Raw genomic sequence first — 14,959 nt, forward strand, 5'->3', positions numbered from 1 at the left:
AAATCAGTCTGAAAAAGACATGAAGCAAAGCAGCTTTATGCACCAAACATAGGACAGCAGAGTTTTCAGTGTTACAGCTGAAAAAACCGTAATTCACTGAATGTCTTTTTCTCTCCTTTAATGCATTCCAGCTCAAAGAAGCTGAATGCTTCTGTTGTCAAGTAGGGTGAATAATGACTTTGAGTACAGTGCTCTGTTTTGTACTCAGGACAACATTTTCATTAGCAGGATTCAGAAAGAAGAATGTATTTAAAGTGCAGCTGATAGAAAATCTTAAATTTCTATGTCATGGCAGATTTCACTGGTCACATCAAATATGATGTATTACAGGAAAAAATATATAATAAATGTATTACATTTTAAAATCACATTTGGAAGAAATTCAGCACTGGTATTTGAGACATTTGTTCATTTTTAAAAACACACCAAATTTTGAAGAGCCTCTGCTTGAAAAACTAAGAAATTTAATAGTCTTTCCACATTCCTTATCAGTTTGGAAAAGCTCAAGTTTTCTAGCTTAGCCTCTCAGTTGGTATCAGCTTTCCTTTTAAACCAACCATGTTGCAATATGCTCTTCCTTTGGCCAGTTTTCTACTCTTGGCTTTGCCTGCTGCTTCCAATTGAGTTTTTATGTAAACCACTCTTGCTCCATTTGTATTCCATATGTTTGCCAGGCTATTGGCCACAAGAGATCAGAAGCAGTTTGTTTTTCAAACCTCAAAACTTGGATAGGTATTGAGTGCATCATCATACAGTTATTTTTACATTAGAGTAATATTTAAAGGTCTCAGAAATTGTAATTGACTTTAAAATAATGTTTCCTTGATTTTGCTACAATAGAGCCTTAATTTTCAGTAATGGTCTGGCTAATAATTTTCTTCAATCTCAAACCTTTAAACTTCAGAAATTTATTAGCCTGATTATTCTTTTTTAATCCATTGTTCTCCTTTCCTTGGATTAACATGGTTTCTTTACCAGCCTTACTGGAAGTGAGTTCTTTATGAACCACTTCTCTGCCCATATCTGAAGAAAAAAGCTGGTAATCTCTCCTTCTCATGTTTTTTTGCTGAATTGGTGGTTATAACTGACATATCTGTGTTTCTGAAACTCTGTGCAGGTGCACAACTCCTACTCAATAACAACTCCTACTGGGGTTCAATATACCCAGTACTTTCTACTGCAGTCTTTCTTCCTATTTTGTCTGTCCTCTGCTGTTCTTCCACTTATGATTAAGGCAGCACTTCCTGTTTAAACACTCAGGCAATCCAAGACAGAGGAATAGGTCAGAGTTTCTGAGACCAGAGTTCACACACGACCTCTCTTCTTAGAACAATGAGTATCAAACAAGAAGGAAATCATAAAACACTCAAATACTTGATTTCAAAATTGTATTCAGTATTGAACTACAGCCACATGTTCCTAACTGACCAGGCACAGCTCCCCAGCCTCAGCTATCGCATGCTGCTGATGTAGCAAAAGCAAACTGGAGATAAGAAGCTGAAGAGAACAACAACAATTTTTCATCCTGGGCAGTTGTTGGAAATGACTGAGTGGTCTTGAAGAACATTTTCTAAAGTAAAAGCATCTGCAGATCAGCTCAGGATTCTGAATTGTCTGGATGAAGGACATTCCTGGGTATCACTTCAGGAGGAATTGAAGTACATTTGAAAGGAGAGAGGACCCGCTTCAAAAGAAAGGAATGATGTCCTCTCACCCATTCTTCTCAGGAAGACAAAAAGGTTTAAGTGGTGATGGGTAGGGACTTCATTGGCTTAGGGGCAGAATCTGTGAGAAAAACTGACAAAAAAGCAACACTGAAATGTGCAAAGCAAGCCCACTTCCACACTGCCTTTACATGAGCAATTGCCCTAAAGAACTTTTTTTTTTTTTTTTGTAATACAGGGTGTATATCGGTGCCAACAAATCAGCTTTGTCAGCAGGAGAGAGAAAAAATAAGTCAATCTATGACATCATGCCCTATCCTTCTCCAAATACTGCATCATCTCTCTAGGGTGAGGTGCTATTTTTAGTCCTCGAGTTTCAAACACACATTGAGACTGCTTCCAAATGCTTTCCTTCTTATCCTTTTCAAGCTTTGCATCTTGGGTGTGGAGGTCTGAAATACTACATATTAGCAGTCCAGATTCCCTGTGCTTAGCACATGTCAGTGAATCCAAACTTAAGGAAGCTTTTTGCACTACTTAGGCACACAAATGAACACACACACACATGCACAGGCAGCTTTGATGTGTTCCAGCTGTCTGGGATTGACAAACACATACACATCTGTGTGTAACGCTCCTGATTCCCGTATGGGGAACGTGTATTATAGCATAGTAAAGGCCTTCACAACAACAAGACTGAAAATTCTTAGTAGAACAAATAGTGTTTAACCTTTTCTTCCCCATTATGTACCTGGAAAAATCACTGGCTTATTTTTTACTGGTTTGGAATTAGAAGATTTGCGTGTTTGATGAGGATGGTACTTGCTAGAAGATTTTCCACATCTCAGTTCCTTCAAGAGAAATGAAGGGCAGAAAAAATATCAGTAATTTACTATATTGTTAGGTTTAATGCCTTAATTCTCATGTATTCCCTTTAAAAAGTCTGGCCCATCCCCAAGAAAACACAGCCATCTCTAGGGCAAAATACATCAGCACTAGTGCTAACAGCTCCATGCTGTAGTCATGGGAAAAGGAATAAAAAGCATCCTCTCCTTTTGAAATTGGAGGAGAAATTTCAGGGTCATAGAAGGCATTTGTAATCTTGCAAAATAGCTATGACACCAGGGAATGTCCTTATCTAGAAAAAAGCAACTGATGGAATTATTCCACAAAGCTCACAGCCAAGTCAGCTGTCTCCAACAGAAACAAGTTTGGAATGTTTCTTCCTTCAAGATTTATTGACTCCATAAACTGCTTTCACAAAATTAACAAATCACAAGACAGTTGTATGTTTCAGTCTGCCAGCCTGGATAGAAAATGACACTAGAAAATCACTGTGTTTTTATAAGACAGTTTTGTAAGCAAACTAATTTCTCCCAAATTCCACTCCCTGCATAATTCCTTAGTGAAATATGTTTCCCCCTTGCCGCTCCATGGTGATAAAGCAGCACCAGTTAAAGGGCTTTTTCTAACACGCTGTAATGGCAATGCCCTGCCTGTGGCAGGAGGAGTGTGGCTGGCAGCATGGCAATATCACTGGATGATACTTAAACATAAGCAAAGAGTGATTCCTAAAATTAACAAGTGACCTGGATTCCATCAGCATTGCTCTAACAATGACTATTAAAAGAAAAAATAAACCAAACTCAATTCAGCTTGGTCAAAAGAAGCCAAAGATTTTGCTTTCACTTGTTGACAGAAATGTGGCAGCACAAACTTTCATTACAAAAGTATGTAGAAATCAGCAATTTGAAAACTGAGTTAATTTTGTGTTATGCTGAGAGAAGTCATTGGCAGTATGAGTAAATATTAAATAAAATGTTTACTACACCTAATTTCAGATTTTAAGGAGAATAGCTTGCTCTCCTCCCAGCTTGTTTTCAAAGGCTCTGGATTTTAACACCTCTTCCTTCTCACCCCACCTCCCTTCCCTGCTTCAATGTACAATACAAGAAAATTCACAAAGTGTATAACAATATAGGCATTGTTCTTAACTTCAATTTAAGAGCACTATAATTTAGTTTAGTTCCAAAGCATTTTTAGTGAAATAAATGATTGATTCTATCAACACCAGGTTTTAATATCATCACAGGCTTCTGTATCCGGTTCAGTGTTCCCAGCCTCTGATTCAATGCAGCCTGTGTGCATTTACCACTACCATTCCTCCCACTGTTCATACTTTCATCCATGCTGTTTTGCCCAAATATCCTTCCCTTGATTTTTTTCCTCCACCCTTACTCTCTTTGCTCCCTGTTCTTAGAGCTTTTCCCTTTTTTGGGTGACAAATAAGCATTTTTCCTTTTTCCTAAGACACTAACAAAAAACATGTCCGAAATTCCAGTGGTTTTCTGTTAGACATTTCAAAGTAATTTGCTACTCTCTACCCAGTTGCAGTGGTCATGCATTATACTCCATCATCCAGATTATTCAGGTCTCAAGATATCAAACCAGGAATTAAATCAGGGGCTCATAATTAAACAGTAAAATTTTAGTGGTGGGCACCTGCAGTTCCCATTGACTGCAAAATAAATGCTTATTATGGAGCGTTTTGGAAAGGGTCACCACTTGCCTAGGTCACCAAATATCAAATTAGGACATTTGTTTTGGATACTGCAATCCCCATTTTTTTTACTGGCAGATTATCCTTTTTTGCAGCCCACTGCACAATGGCTTACCTGTCCCAGTTTCTTTACAAGCTTTCTTGTAATCTTGTAATTTCTGGTGTTCTACACCAGGCTTGACATCATGACATGATCCCTGGCATCAAGTTATCACTACCAGTCGTTTAATCTTGGAACTGAAGTAGCACATTACTTCAACTGTAAATGAATGAATGAATTGTGAGAACAGTCTGTCTGCTGACCCATGAAAACAATTTCCCTTTCTTTCAGAGTGACAAGATCTAAATCTTCAGTCACTCAGATTTTCATTTGCTTTTATTTCCAAGAAGAATCAAATTACATAGATGTGTGAGCTGGGAACTGTTTCTAAACATGCCTTCCCTCCCATTAAAAAGATGAGATTCTTTACCATATTTAAGCACTTGGTGCGTAAGTCAAAGTTAAGTATAATTTTCCCTGTACCACATTCTTCCCTTACTTCTTTTCTAAAGGAAATGTCTGTTGTATCTTGGATCTTGGCTGGTGAGTACTGTAGAGGCAGTGAGTGTTGCCTGGGGAACGATGACCTGCAATAAATAAGAATCCCTGAACAGCAGAGGAAGTGCAAAAGGTGCTTGTGGGCATGTGTTTGAAATTAGGGTGATAGAACATCTGCCGAGGACTTCAAGGAAGTCTTTCTGAATGGTTATGGACCAACTTCAGTTTCATGTCATCTGACAAATTGATTAAAAAAAAAAAACAAACCAAAATCCAACAAACCCAAACTGACAAACTTTTCAGTTTTAGTAACAAGATGAAGAGTGCTGAGGAACACATTCAGCGCAGGTAGCTCGGAGTGCAGCTGCAGTGTCAGATGCAGGTTGGGCTCTGGGCTGTGAGAGCCCCAGGCAAGAGGCCAAGAACTGGCACTGACCCTTTGCACAACAGAGGGCACAGGACCTGTGGCACAGCCAGGTGACCGGACACTGAGACACAGCAGGAGCCGAGGACTCAGCAGGAAGAGCCAGGACTTTGTCACACGCAGACTGGGAGGGTGTAAAAACCCAGGGCTTTCTCTGGGGTCCCTTCTCGGAGGCAGGCAGCTTGAGCTGCTATTTTTTTGTTGCACCATGGTTAAATCATTTTAAGGATCCAGATGTCTGAGACTCTGCTAAGGGAAATCCCAGCTCCAGCCAGTAAGGAAACCTGGTCTTACTCTGGGAGTGTGGTGGGTGGAGAGAGTCAAGCGAGGCACCCGCTGGGTCACTGGAGCTGCGTGCTGAGAAAGGGCTTCAATCCCAGTGTGACTGACAGAGTGGCTTCTGGATGGTCAGACAAGAAAAGTTTCCTTAAGAGCAATGAATACTTTTAATGAAAGCCTGAGATTCTGTGACACATCCACTTGCTGGCCGCACATATTTGTGAATATATTTTTATCCTGCATTCCTACCAGTCTTACCAGTCTTCTCTGAACTGCTTGTCATCTTGAAGGAATCTGAGGAAGGAAAGCAGAATGAAAAACACTGTTCCTAAGTTTAGAATCCAAGACTTAGTTTATGTTTTATTTTCAGTTTATGCAGAGAGAGAGCACCCGCCATTATGGCTCATTTTGCTTGGGCATTTAATGCAAATTCAAAATTTATACTTTCACGGTTTGCTTTCCCGTGTGAACCAATGAACTTTAGTGCTGCTGAACACACTTAACACTGTGCAGCTATTTGTATGACAGTTGTTGACCAACCAAGATCATCTTCTGCCTGGTCATGATATGTCTCATATTTGCATCCCTTTCTACCCCAGAGAACACCACAGAATTAGGACAGGAAACCAAAACCAACCAGATGTCCCATTTATTGCTGTAAATACTACTGTACTTGGCTTTCACAGGCCTCATAGGAGTGGGTTCTAAATTGACATCCTGGAGTAGTGCAGACCATTTGTGAGCTGTCATCTGCATTCCTCAAAAGCCTGAAAAGCAACATCATTTGCATATGAGCTGGCAGCAGATACCCAAAAGGACTTTCTGGGCCTTTTTCTGGGCCACACTGTCCATTGTCATGTTGTTTCAGACTCCACATCATCTAAAGACCATGTTAATTCCAATTTTTGCATTTGATAAGAGGTCATCCACAGGCATACCTTTCTAACACAGAGAATTAGTGTAGAGTAAAACTATAGATCAAGGCATCCTGGGGGAAAAAAGACCACCCAGGTTGGATAAAAAATTCTTATTTTGATTATCAGGTAGTCTAAGGAGGGGGTCTAGGGAGAATGCTTACCTCAGTGTTCTTATGACTCTCCCTTTGGTGACAGCAGTTTGTTCATCTTGAATCTTTCTGGTTCCAACTGGGAATAGTCCCAGTTAGTGTAGCTTCTTGGAGATGATAGTGTGCCTAAATGAAGGTATAGAAGGAATGGTGAAAGAACATGGAAGAGGAAAGAATACTTAGCACTTCTCTCCCACCTTCATCACATTGCTATACACACTGAGCTTCACAGAAGCTCATGATACACAAGTGTGTTTGTTTATACAAGCAAAGCACAGGTGATGCTCTTCTGAGGCCTCAGATGAAATCACCTTAGAAGGAAATTTAGAATGCAGGCCCTGTTTGCTCTCCCTTATAAACAACACAGAAGCACAGTTGAAAGGTCAAACTTCTTGTCTCCAGCAGCTGCCTGTGGTGAAGGGTTATAACAGAACCAACCCATACAGAGAGATGCCTGAGACCTTTCCCCTGGTATTCCTTTTACCCAAATCTCCTCATCAGGAACATGCAGACTACAGGCTTAAGTTTCATCATTTCCTGGAAAGGACATCTTAAGTGAGCCATGGAAACAGATGACTTTGAAAGTAAGAGACAAGGAAAAGGATGAAATACAGATGTGGAAGCAAGCAAAGAATAGCCAAGTAATAGGAACAGAGTGAAATAAAGCTTAACTCAAGCTTTCACTGCTATGTGGGCTGCACATGTTCTCTGAACCTTTGGTCTCCCAGTCACCAAGGACAGCCTTGTGGCAAACTCTGCCAGGAAGCAATGGATTCTCTCCAGAACATGTGAGTGGCTCAACTGCCTGCGTATTTGTGTAAACTCTTTCAAGTGAACAGTGTGGCCAGAATAGTGAGCAATGATTGGAAAACCTCCTCAGAGGCCTGGGAACTTTGCCTATTTCATGCATGGCTCCATTTACACTTTTTCTGCTTCTTGGAGCAGAAGATACGTGTTTTCCACATTAGTACATATTAGAGAGGCCAAAGTACACAAATGTAAACATGTTGTATGTATGTGTGAATTCAGGGAAGGAGGGTAAGAACTGAGTTTGAAAGACAAAGGGTAACTCAGTTTGCAGCTGAGGGTAACTTACAGCTTGCAGAAGCTGCTTTTCCTGACAGAAGCAAAACTGTTCTCACCTATCATCCATTCTGAAACTGCATTGCAAAGCTGTGTCTTGGACTCATCAGCACTGAAACATGACAGTGGGAAATAAGCACAGAAGCAGATATACAAGGCTTGACTCAGCAGTGAAAAGAAAAATAAATAGGGTTTAAGGAAAAAAGAATGACAACTTTATATACTTTTTAGTCAAGAGATCATGTACACAGTGTTCTTTTGAATAACAAAGTCTACATTTCAGCCAAAGTAATGACTGCAGCTTTGAAAAGCCAGTAGGGAAGAAGTACATGATTTGCTAAAAAATAAGGATAAAAACATTTCTCCTTCCTCCTTTCCTTAAAGGTCTGGTTAGCAAAATAGAACAATCAGAAAGAGTGTTAGTGCAGATATTTAGAACTTTTAGGACACTATAAAAGCCAGCTGTGAAAAGTGAAAGAGACTGAAGAGCCTGTGGATAAGTAACTAAAAGGGAGAAGGCAGAGGCAAAGTAAGTGAAGGCATGTTTGTTGGGTGACAGAGGGCACATATGAGGGATGAGAAATATAACCTGTGCTTTACTGCATTTTATTATTTATTTAGGTTACTAAGATCCATCCAGAAGACAGAGGCATGAACTTTTCTGGCTATCACTCGGCTATTCAATGAAGGGTACCACCTGTGACAGACACTCCATTATCTCCAAAAGTCATGTGTATCCATGATAGTTGGACATTAGGGTACTTGCAATAATTAAAGATGCCTGCACAGTACTCTGAAAATCTCAATTTATAGGAAAAGTATTAATTTCAGAACACTCTTGTGCGGGTGAGTTTCTCCACTTCTTTTCACTCTCCTTGTGTTTTCTTTGCCTAGCCATAAGCCCTGGAATGAGGGCCTCCTGGTGGTGGAATCTGTGACAGTCAGTCTGGAGGAAAGCACATTTCTTTACAAAGCAGTGAAACGGCTGTTCTTTTATCTCTTGAGTTAGCTGTAATGAAACAAAGAAACAGAGAGAGAAAAAGAAGTGCCGGCTTTGTCAGCAAAATATAGGTGAAGTATTTAATATGTAGGATTCTAAAAGAACGGACATCATTAACTGCACAGCACTGAGGCATTAAGAATTGCCTTACTGCTGAAAAATTTAATTGGGCAAGGAATTAATTTCAAAATGCTAAAAAAGTTTTAGTTTATAGGTTTTAAACTCAGTCTCATTTAGCCCACCAGGTGTTACATTATAACATTATAGGTGGCATTATAAAGCCACTAGGTTTTATACAGCCTTACCTATAGGTAGGTAACAACCAGGCAATGTAGCAACTTTCACTACAATAACTAAAATAAATACTCTCTTTGACGTCTGAGTGAGCCTAGAGTAAGTCTACTGAATTCACCAGTCAATGGGGTTTCCCTGTAATTATTGATATAACAGAGAACAATAATAATCCTGTAGTGTATATGAAAAAAGCAAGAGAAACACTATGGAGTTAAAAGCAGCTCTGAGAACATCTAAGCTATAGATTCTCTTTTTTTGAGCCAAAAAAGCTGAAGAAGATGCTCCAAATTAGGCTACCAAGAACAGCTTGGGTGTATTCCAAAATTTCCACACTTCCGTGTGCTACAGCCCTATCTTCATCCTGTCAATCTCTCAGCCTTCCACCAGTATTCTCAAAAATGTCTTCCTGGGAAAATAGGCAGCTTCCCTACACAAGGACTGTAACATAAAGGTTCTTCACCATTGGGGTGAAGAATGGGCTTTTGCAGTTCCTAAGTGATCTCTGTAGTTACTGTCCTGGGAGAAAGAGTGTGTGCTAAGTGTTCTTTTCCCCACAGAGTGACAGGAACAGAAGGATGCATACTACTACACCATAATGCTTTTAACATAGTTGAAAATCATGTGTCAAACCATATATAAATATATATATATGTATGTATTTGCTATATACTGAGAGACAATGCTAGAAACAGCAACAGTCCATTCTTGTCTTGGTATCTACCTGATGTAGGTGGAGAAACAATGATGAAAAGCTGCTGCCAAAATACCTTAGGAGACTGGTGCAGTGAGGAAATCCCACAGCATTTTTCAAGGAAATGGAGTCTGGCGAGAAATTAAATTTTGTCAAACCATGAAGAAGAAGAAAGATTTCTGAAGCAAATCACAGCAGAAATCAAGACACTCCGCCTCCTTTTTTTAATCTCCAGGGGAAGCTTTCTGAACTCTTGTTGACAAACCCTTCCAACTATGAGACCATTCACACAGGTATTATCCACTGTGTGCACAGCAACTGAGCACAGAAGGAAGCATTCATCTCACATGCCAAGGTGGTGGGGATGGGCTGCCTGGCTTTTTCCAAGTCTCTGCTCCACAGAAAGAGGCAGTAAGAGAATCATTCTGAGACCCCAGATGCATGAGACAGTTGGGTTTTACAATAATTACAGTGTATTTCTACAATACTCATCCTGCTCAGCCAAGGAGAACTCAAGTAATAACTGTACTGAAACATACAGGTTTCTTCTAGGAAGGTGAACATTACTGAAAAAAACACCCCAACCAAACTGAGCTCAGTCCCTCACTACCCTGTATGGTCTTTGGCTCTTATAAGCACCCAGGTGTGCTGACTTTATTTTCTCATTTCAAAATTGTAATTCTACATGCTCTCAGCTTTTCTTCCGAAGCCCTTGCCCTCATTTATCTGGACCTTCCTTTCATCTTTCTTACCCAATGTACGCACACACGTGTGGGTATTAAATGGTGATAGAAGCCACAACTATTTCACAAAGATGTTGCTCTGAACAGTGAGTTTTTATTCTACTTTTAATTAAGGGTGTTGACTTTCCCCCCCACGCACATCCCATTACAATCTCTTCTCTTATTGCAAAAATCACTGCTTTCCAGTGCACACACTCTGGTACACTGAGTCAAAAGGCAACTGTTTTTATAGCATGTGTCCTGTAAGAACCAGATGTTGGTTAACTGGACTACCAAAAGATACAGCAGCACCAGAGGTTTTTCTTGTCTCAAGTCACTGGGTTTAACTGTGTTATTTTTCCAATTCTTATTCCAAGTGAGCAATTTTCTGGTTCACTTAAGGCAGGGTGCCAATTAAGCACTCTGGGAATGAAAGACTGTTAGATTTTTTTTTTTTTTTATTCTTCCCTGGAGTACTAATACATCTACAAACCAAATCAAAATGTTGGTGATTCTCTTCTTCTCCTTTTGTCTGCCAGCCCCCTGCTTTTTTTTCTTTTTTCTTTTTCTTTATTGTTCCCTTTTAACTAAAGTCAGCATCTTAGTATCTCATTAATCCAAAAATTTTCAGAAAAGCCCCAGGAAGTCCTTAACATAAGCTTTTTTAACAATGAAGCAAGTAACTTCAGATCACTATTATAACATATTGGAGAATTATTTTATAGCTTAGGAGTGGCATTTTGCCTCTGTAACATAAAAAGTGCTGGCAATATGTGTTACATACCCGTACCATTCATTCAAAATATTCAAACCAACTGCCACTGCTACCTCCCATGGAATACAAGCCGGCAAGTAACACAATGAATCTAAATTTATTCCATCATGTGCTGAAAGGGAGGACTTCGCAATGTGCACAGGAAATCGTGATGCTGGGACTGCTTCAAAGGAAGGTGTGTGAGGAGCTGCTGCTGTGGAGTCACCGTCCCTGGAGGTGTTAGAGACAAGACTGGACGTGGCACTTAGTGTCACGGCCACGTTCACATGGTCGGGACAAAGACAGGACTTGAAGGTCTCAGAGATCTCTTCCAACCTAAGTGATTCCGTACGATTCTTCTCTCTACAGCTCCTCACCCATCAACCCCTGAACCCGTGCAGTCCAGGATGCCTGACCTCCTCCACGTCTCCCACGTTCCCAAGCAAGGAAGGGCTCTCTGCCTAATGGCGTTTAGCTATTTAACTGAAAAAATAAACGGAAAATCCCCACCAAAGCCATTTTTAACAACTCTTCCAGACGATTCGAGCATTTTAGGGCAGCTGTTAAAGGAAAGCGCGGTCAGCACGGCACCAATTCGACGTAGCCCGACCCTGAGCGGAGCCCGACCCGCAAGCCCGCTGCCCGGCACTCCGCCCCCGTCTCCCTCCAGCACGGGAGGCGGAGCGGAGCCGCGGATCCCGTCGCCACGGCAACGCGGCGGCCGCAAACCGCTCCCGGGACACGCGGCGGATCCCACCGGCGGCGGACGGCGAGCGCCGGGAGCGGGCGCGTCCCGACGGAGAGGTGCGGCCCCCCCCGGGAATTAAGGCGCAGTTCGATGGAACAGCCCGGCCCACCCCCCCCCGCACCGCGGGGCTGGCCCTACCACCGCGGCGCGGGGGGGATGGGGGGTGAGGGGCATTCTTCATCGGCTCCGCTCTTGCCGAGCCCGCTGCTTTCGCCAGTGAGGTGCCGGGAGGGAAAACAGGACAAAGGAGCTTGCCGGTGGCGTCCCGTGCGGGGAATAGCGCCCCGTGGGGCTCCCCTTGCAGCTCCTCGGCGTGCCCGTGGGCTGATACAGCCCGTACCCCCGAGGTGCCGGGCCGCGCGGTGCTGGGGGTACCGGCCGGAGGCGGGGAGGGCCGGGGCGGGTGTGACACCTCCTGTCCCCAGCCTGGCTCGGTCACGTGGAGGTGGAGGTGCGAGGGACGTGCCCGTGCACCGAGGGCCGGTGCTGCCTGGTGGCAGTGGCGGGGAGGCGGCCAGGACTCGCCCCCCAAATCGCCATCTTGGCGTGAGAGCTGGGGCGCTCTGCCTGGGGGAGAACGGCCACCTTGTCACATCGCTGCTCTGGGCCCACAGCCTCGGACCTGTTGTTTCTCCTTCAGGAGCCTTCCGTAAGCCTGAGGAGCAGCGTGCGATGCCTCTCTTTGGGAACTCCTTCAGCCCGAAGAGGACCCCACCCAGGAAATGGGCCTCGCTGTCCAACCTGCACCTGGTGAGTCCCAGCACCTGGGGTTTGCTGCCTTGGTGGCAGGGGTGGGTGGCTCCTGCTGTGAGTGCCATAATCCTTACAAGAGCTCCCAGCTGCTTCTGGGGCAGGAACAAGTTCTTCACCCAGAGGGTGATTGGGCTCTTCAACAGACTTCCCAGGACAGTGGTCACAGCCCCAAGCTGGACGGTTCAGGACGTGTTTGGACAATACTCCCAGACGTGGTGCAGCTCTTGGGAATGGTCCTGTGCAGGGCCAGGAGCTGGACTCAATGATCCTTGTGGGTTCTTTCCAACTCAGTATATTCTATTATTCCAACTGTGCTGCTTTCTTCCTGCAGTGCAGCACCTTTCCTGATCACTGGTGACTATACATGAAGCTAGAAATGGAATAGCCCAGGGAAGAATCATCACCCCACCTGCAGTCCAGAGCTATGTCACTGAAAACTTCTCACCAGTGGTCTCCAAGTGCAGGGAGATGAGTGTGGGGGTGGGAGAAAGTGCAGGGATGGCAGTGAGAGGAGCCAGTCCTTTACTGCAGCAGTATATCATCCAATTAGGGTTCCAGGGCCATTTGGACCAGCATCTTCCACTTGAATGCCACTAAGAAATTAGAAAGCAGAGGGTGGCTCTGGAATTCAGTGAAACTCTGAGTGTGATCTTATCCCTGCAGCTGGATAGATCCACCCGTGAGGTTGAGCTGGGCCTGGAATATGGCACCCCCACAATGAACCTTGCTGGCCAGAGCCTGAAGTTCGAAAATGGCCACTGGGTTTCAGGTAGAGTACAACTCAGCTTGCTCTGGTCTGAAGTAACCATGGTTGGCTGACAATCTGTATTTTGACCTCCTTCTTTCCTCCAAGAATCAGGAACCTTTGTCGGGGGGGATCGCAGGGAGCTGCAGCGCTTGCGCAAACGAAACCAGCAGCTGGAGGAAGAAAACAACCTACTTCGGCTGAAAGTGGACATTCTGCTGGACATGGTGAGCCTTTGCCCAGCTCCTGCCTGCCCATAGCAGTGGGAATGCCTGAGCAAAGGGTGCTGGGTCCCCTGAAGAAGGCTGCTCTCACTGCACCCCACTTTCTGCTTTACTCTGCTGTGCAACCCAGGTGTAATGGCAAAGTGACTGTGGGAGTAAAGCCTGATCCCCTCTGTGGAAAAAGGGGAAGGTTCCCCCCACATCAGAGCTTATTGCAACCACTGTGACTGAGGAGAGAGAAGCCCAGGCAATGCCATGTCTCCTGTTTCCCTTTCCGCACAGAATATAGCATTCTTCTTGCCATTCTGTCCTCTGCCCTAATATGAAACTGAGTTACAGCCACTATTTCTGGTCACAGAAGATTAAAGCTTCCATCTGCTGTCATGAGGGATGTGACATCTATCCTATGTGTAAAACTCTGGATGACAGAATTTCCAGTAAATAAACCAAAATTCAACCTTACCCAGAGATCTCAGCTCTCATGCTTAAAATCTGGAGAGACATTCAGTGAAATAGAAACACACATCTATTCTCAGTTAATAAGGGATTTAGCTTTTATGTCACTCTAAACAAATATTTTCTTTCCTTACTCTTCACATGTTTTAAAGCTGGAAAATGGCTTTTGTGGCTGGAACACTTAGCAGAAGTGCTAGCTGCTCTCTGGGTTTTCCAGGTGATCTCAGTGAAGCAGCTTCTCCCTTGCTCAACAGAAACAAATTCCTTCCTGCAGGACCTGGCCTGTGGCTGTAAATCTGTGTGCTGTGAAGTTGGAAAATACTCACAAGCTTTTAACTCCTGTTGTTTGCTGTGCATTCCAGCTCTCTGAGACCACTGCTGAGTCCCACCTCATGGAGAAGGAGCTGGAGGAGCTGAAGCAGCACAGCCGGAGGAAGAAGTGAACAAGAGGTGGCCAGGCTGGTTCTAGGTCTTGGCGCATGGGATGCTGGGGCTGGCTTAGGCCTCCCAGCCATGTTGGTACTGTGTGGAGGTACTTGGTTTCACGGGACCACGAGTGCCGAGATGCCTCCAGCGTTGTGTGGTGCCGTGGGTACTGCTAATGGCTGATTTGGCACCGCAGCGCTGTTAATTAACACGATTTTCCTCAGAGCACTTTACCTTGCTACATTTCCTCACCGCAGCCCAGCACAGGTACCCTCTTCTCTAAGGCAGCCGGACAAGAGGCGGTGGAGAAGATCCATCTCCATGAGGGCTCCTCCTCGCCTTCCCCACGTACAGAAGCGGGGAGACCTCTGCCTGCTCCCCCTGGGGAGCCCGCGGGTGATTGTACAAACCTCACCGTCTGCCTTGGGCGAGCAGGATGCTGGAGTTGCTCGTTCTCCAGAGTTTTTCATATTTTACATAAAACCTTGCAATTAAAACGCGGTTCTGAGGGTGTTTGTGACGCGTCGTGCTG

The 14,959-nt window shown here is 43.8% G+C and overlaps 1 protein-coding gene across 3 annotated transcripts; it reads left to right on the top strand.

Moving 5' to 3' along the window:
- The first annotated feature begins 11,781 nt into the window (after nucleotides 1-11,781).
- On the top strand, nucleotides 11,782-14,909 carry CBY1 (chibby 1, beta catenin antagonist). Of its 3 annotated transcripts, none has more exons than XM_005527617.3 (5): nucleotides 11,782-11,879; nucleotides 12,464-12,573; nucleotides 13,240-13,345; nucleotides 13,430-13,548; nucleotides 14,364-14,909. In XM_005527617.3, the coding sequence occupies exons 2-5, from the start codon at nucleotides 12,496-12,498 to the stop codon at nucleotides 14,442-14,444; spliced, it is 384 nt and encodes a 127-aa protein (XP_005527674.1). In that variant the 5' UTR covers nucleotides 11,782-11,879; nucleotides 12,464-12,495; the 3' UTR covers nucleotides 14,445-14,909. The 3 variants fall into 3 exon arrangements, with proteins under 3 accessions (XP_005527674.1, XP_087911638.1, XP_087911637.1); XM_088055512.1 differs by having other exon boundaries at nucleotides 13,436-13,548; XM_088055511.1 differs by lacking the exon at nucleotides 11,782-11,879 and adding an exon at nucleotides 12,035-12,170.
- The last annotated feature ends 50 nt before the right edge of the window (nucleotides 14,910-14,959 follow it).

Source organism: Pseudopodoces humilis, chromosome 5 (genome assembly GCF_049639895.1).
Source record: "Pseudopodoces humilis isolate 2021_Gansu_Grassland_sample_001 chromosome 5, ASM4963989v1, whole genome shotgun sequence".
Taxonomy (NCBI): domain Eukaryota; kingdom Metazoa; phylum Chordata; class Aves; order Passeriformes; family Paridae; genus Pseudopodoces; species Pseudopodoces humilis.

What these genes read in the sequence shown, in the direction of transcription:
- CBY1 (XM_005527617.3), top strand. Translation starts at nt 12,496, where the DNA reads ATGCCTCTCTTTGGGAACTCCTTCAGCCCGAAGAGGACCCCACCCAGG. An exon ending in CGCTGTCCAACCTGCACCTG is followed by an intron (nt 12,574 to 13,239) that starts GTGAGTCCCAGC and finishes TTATCCCTGCAG; the next exon opens with CTGGATAGATCCACCCGTGA. An exon ending in TGGACATTCTGCTGGACATG is followed by an intron (nt 13,549 to 14,363) that starts GTGAGCCTTTGC and finishes TGTGCATTCCAG; the next exon opens with CTCTCTGAGACCACTGCTGA.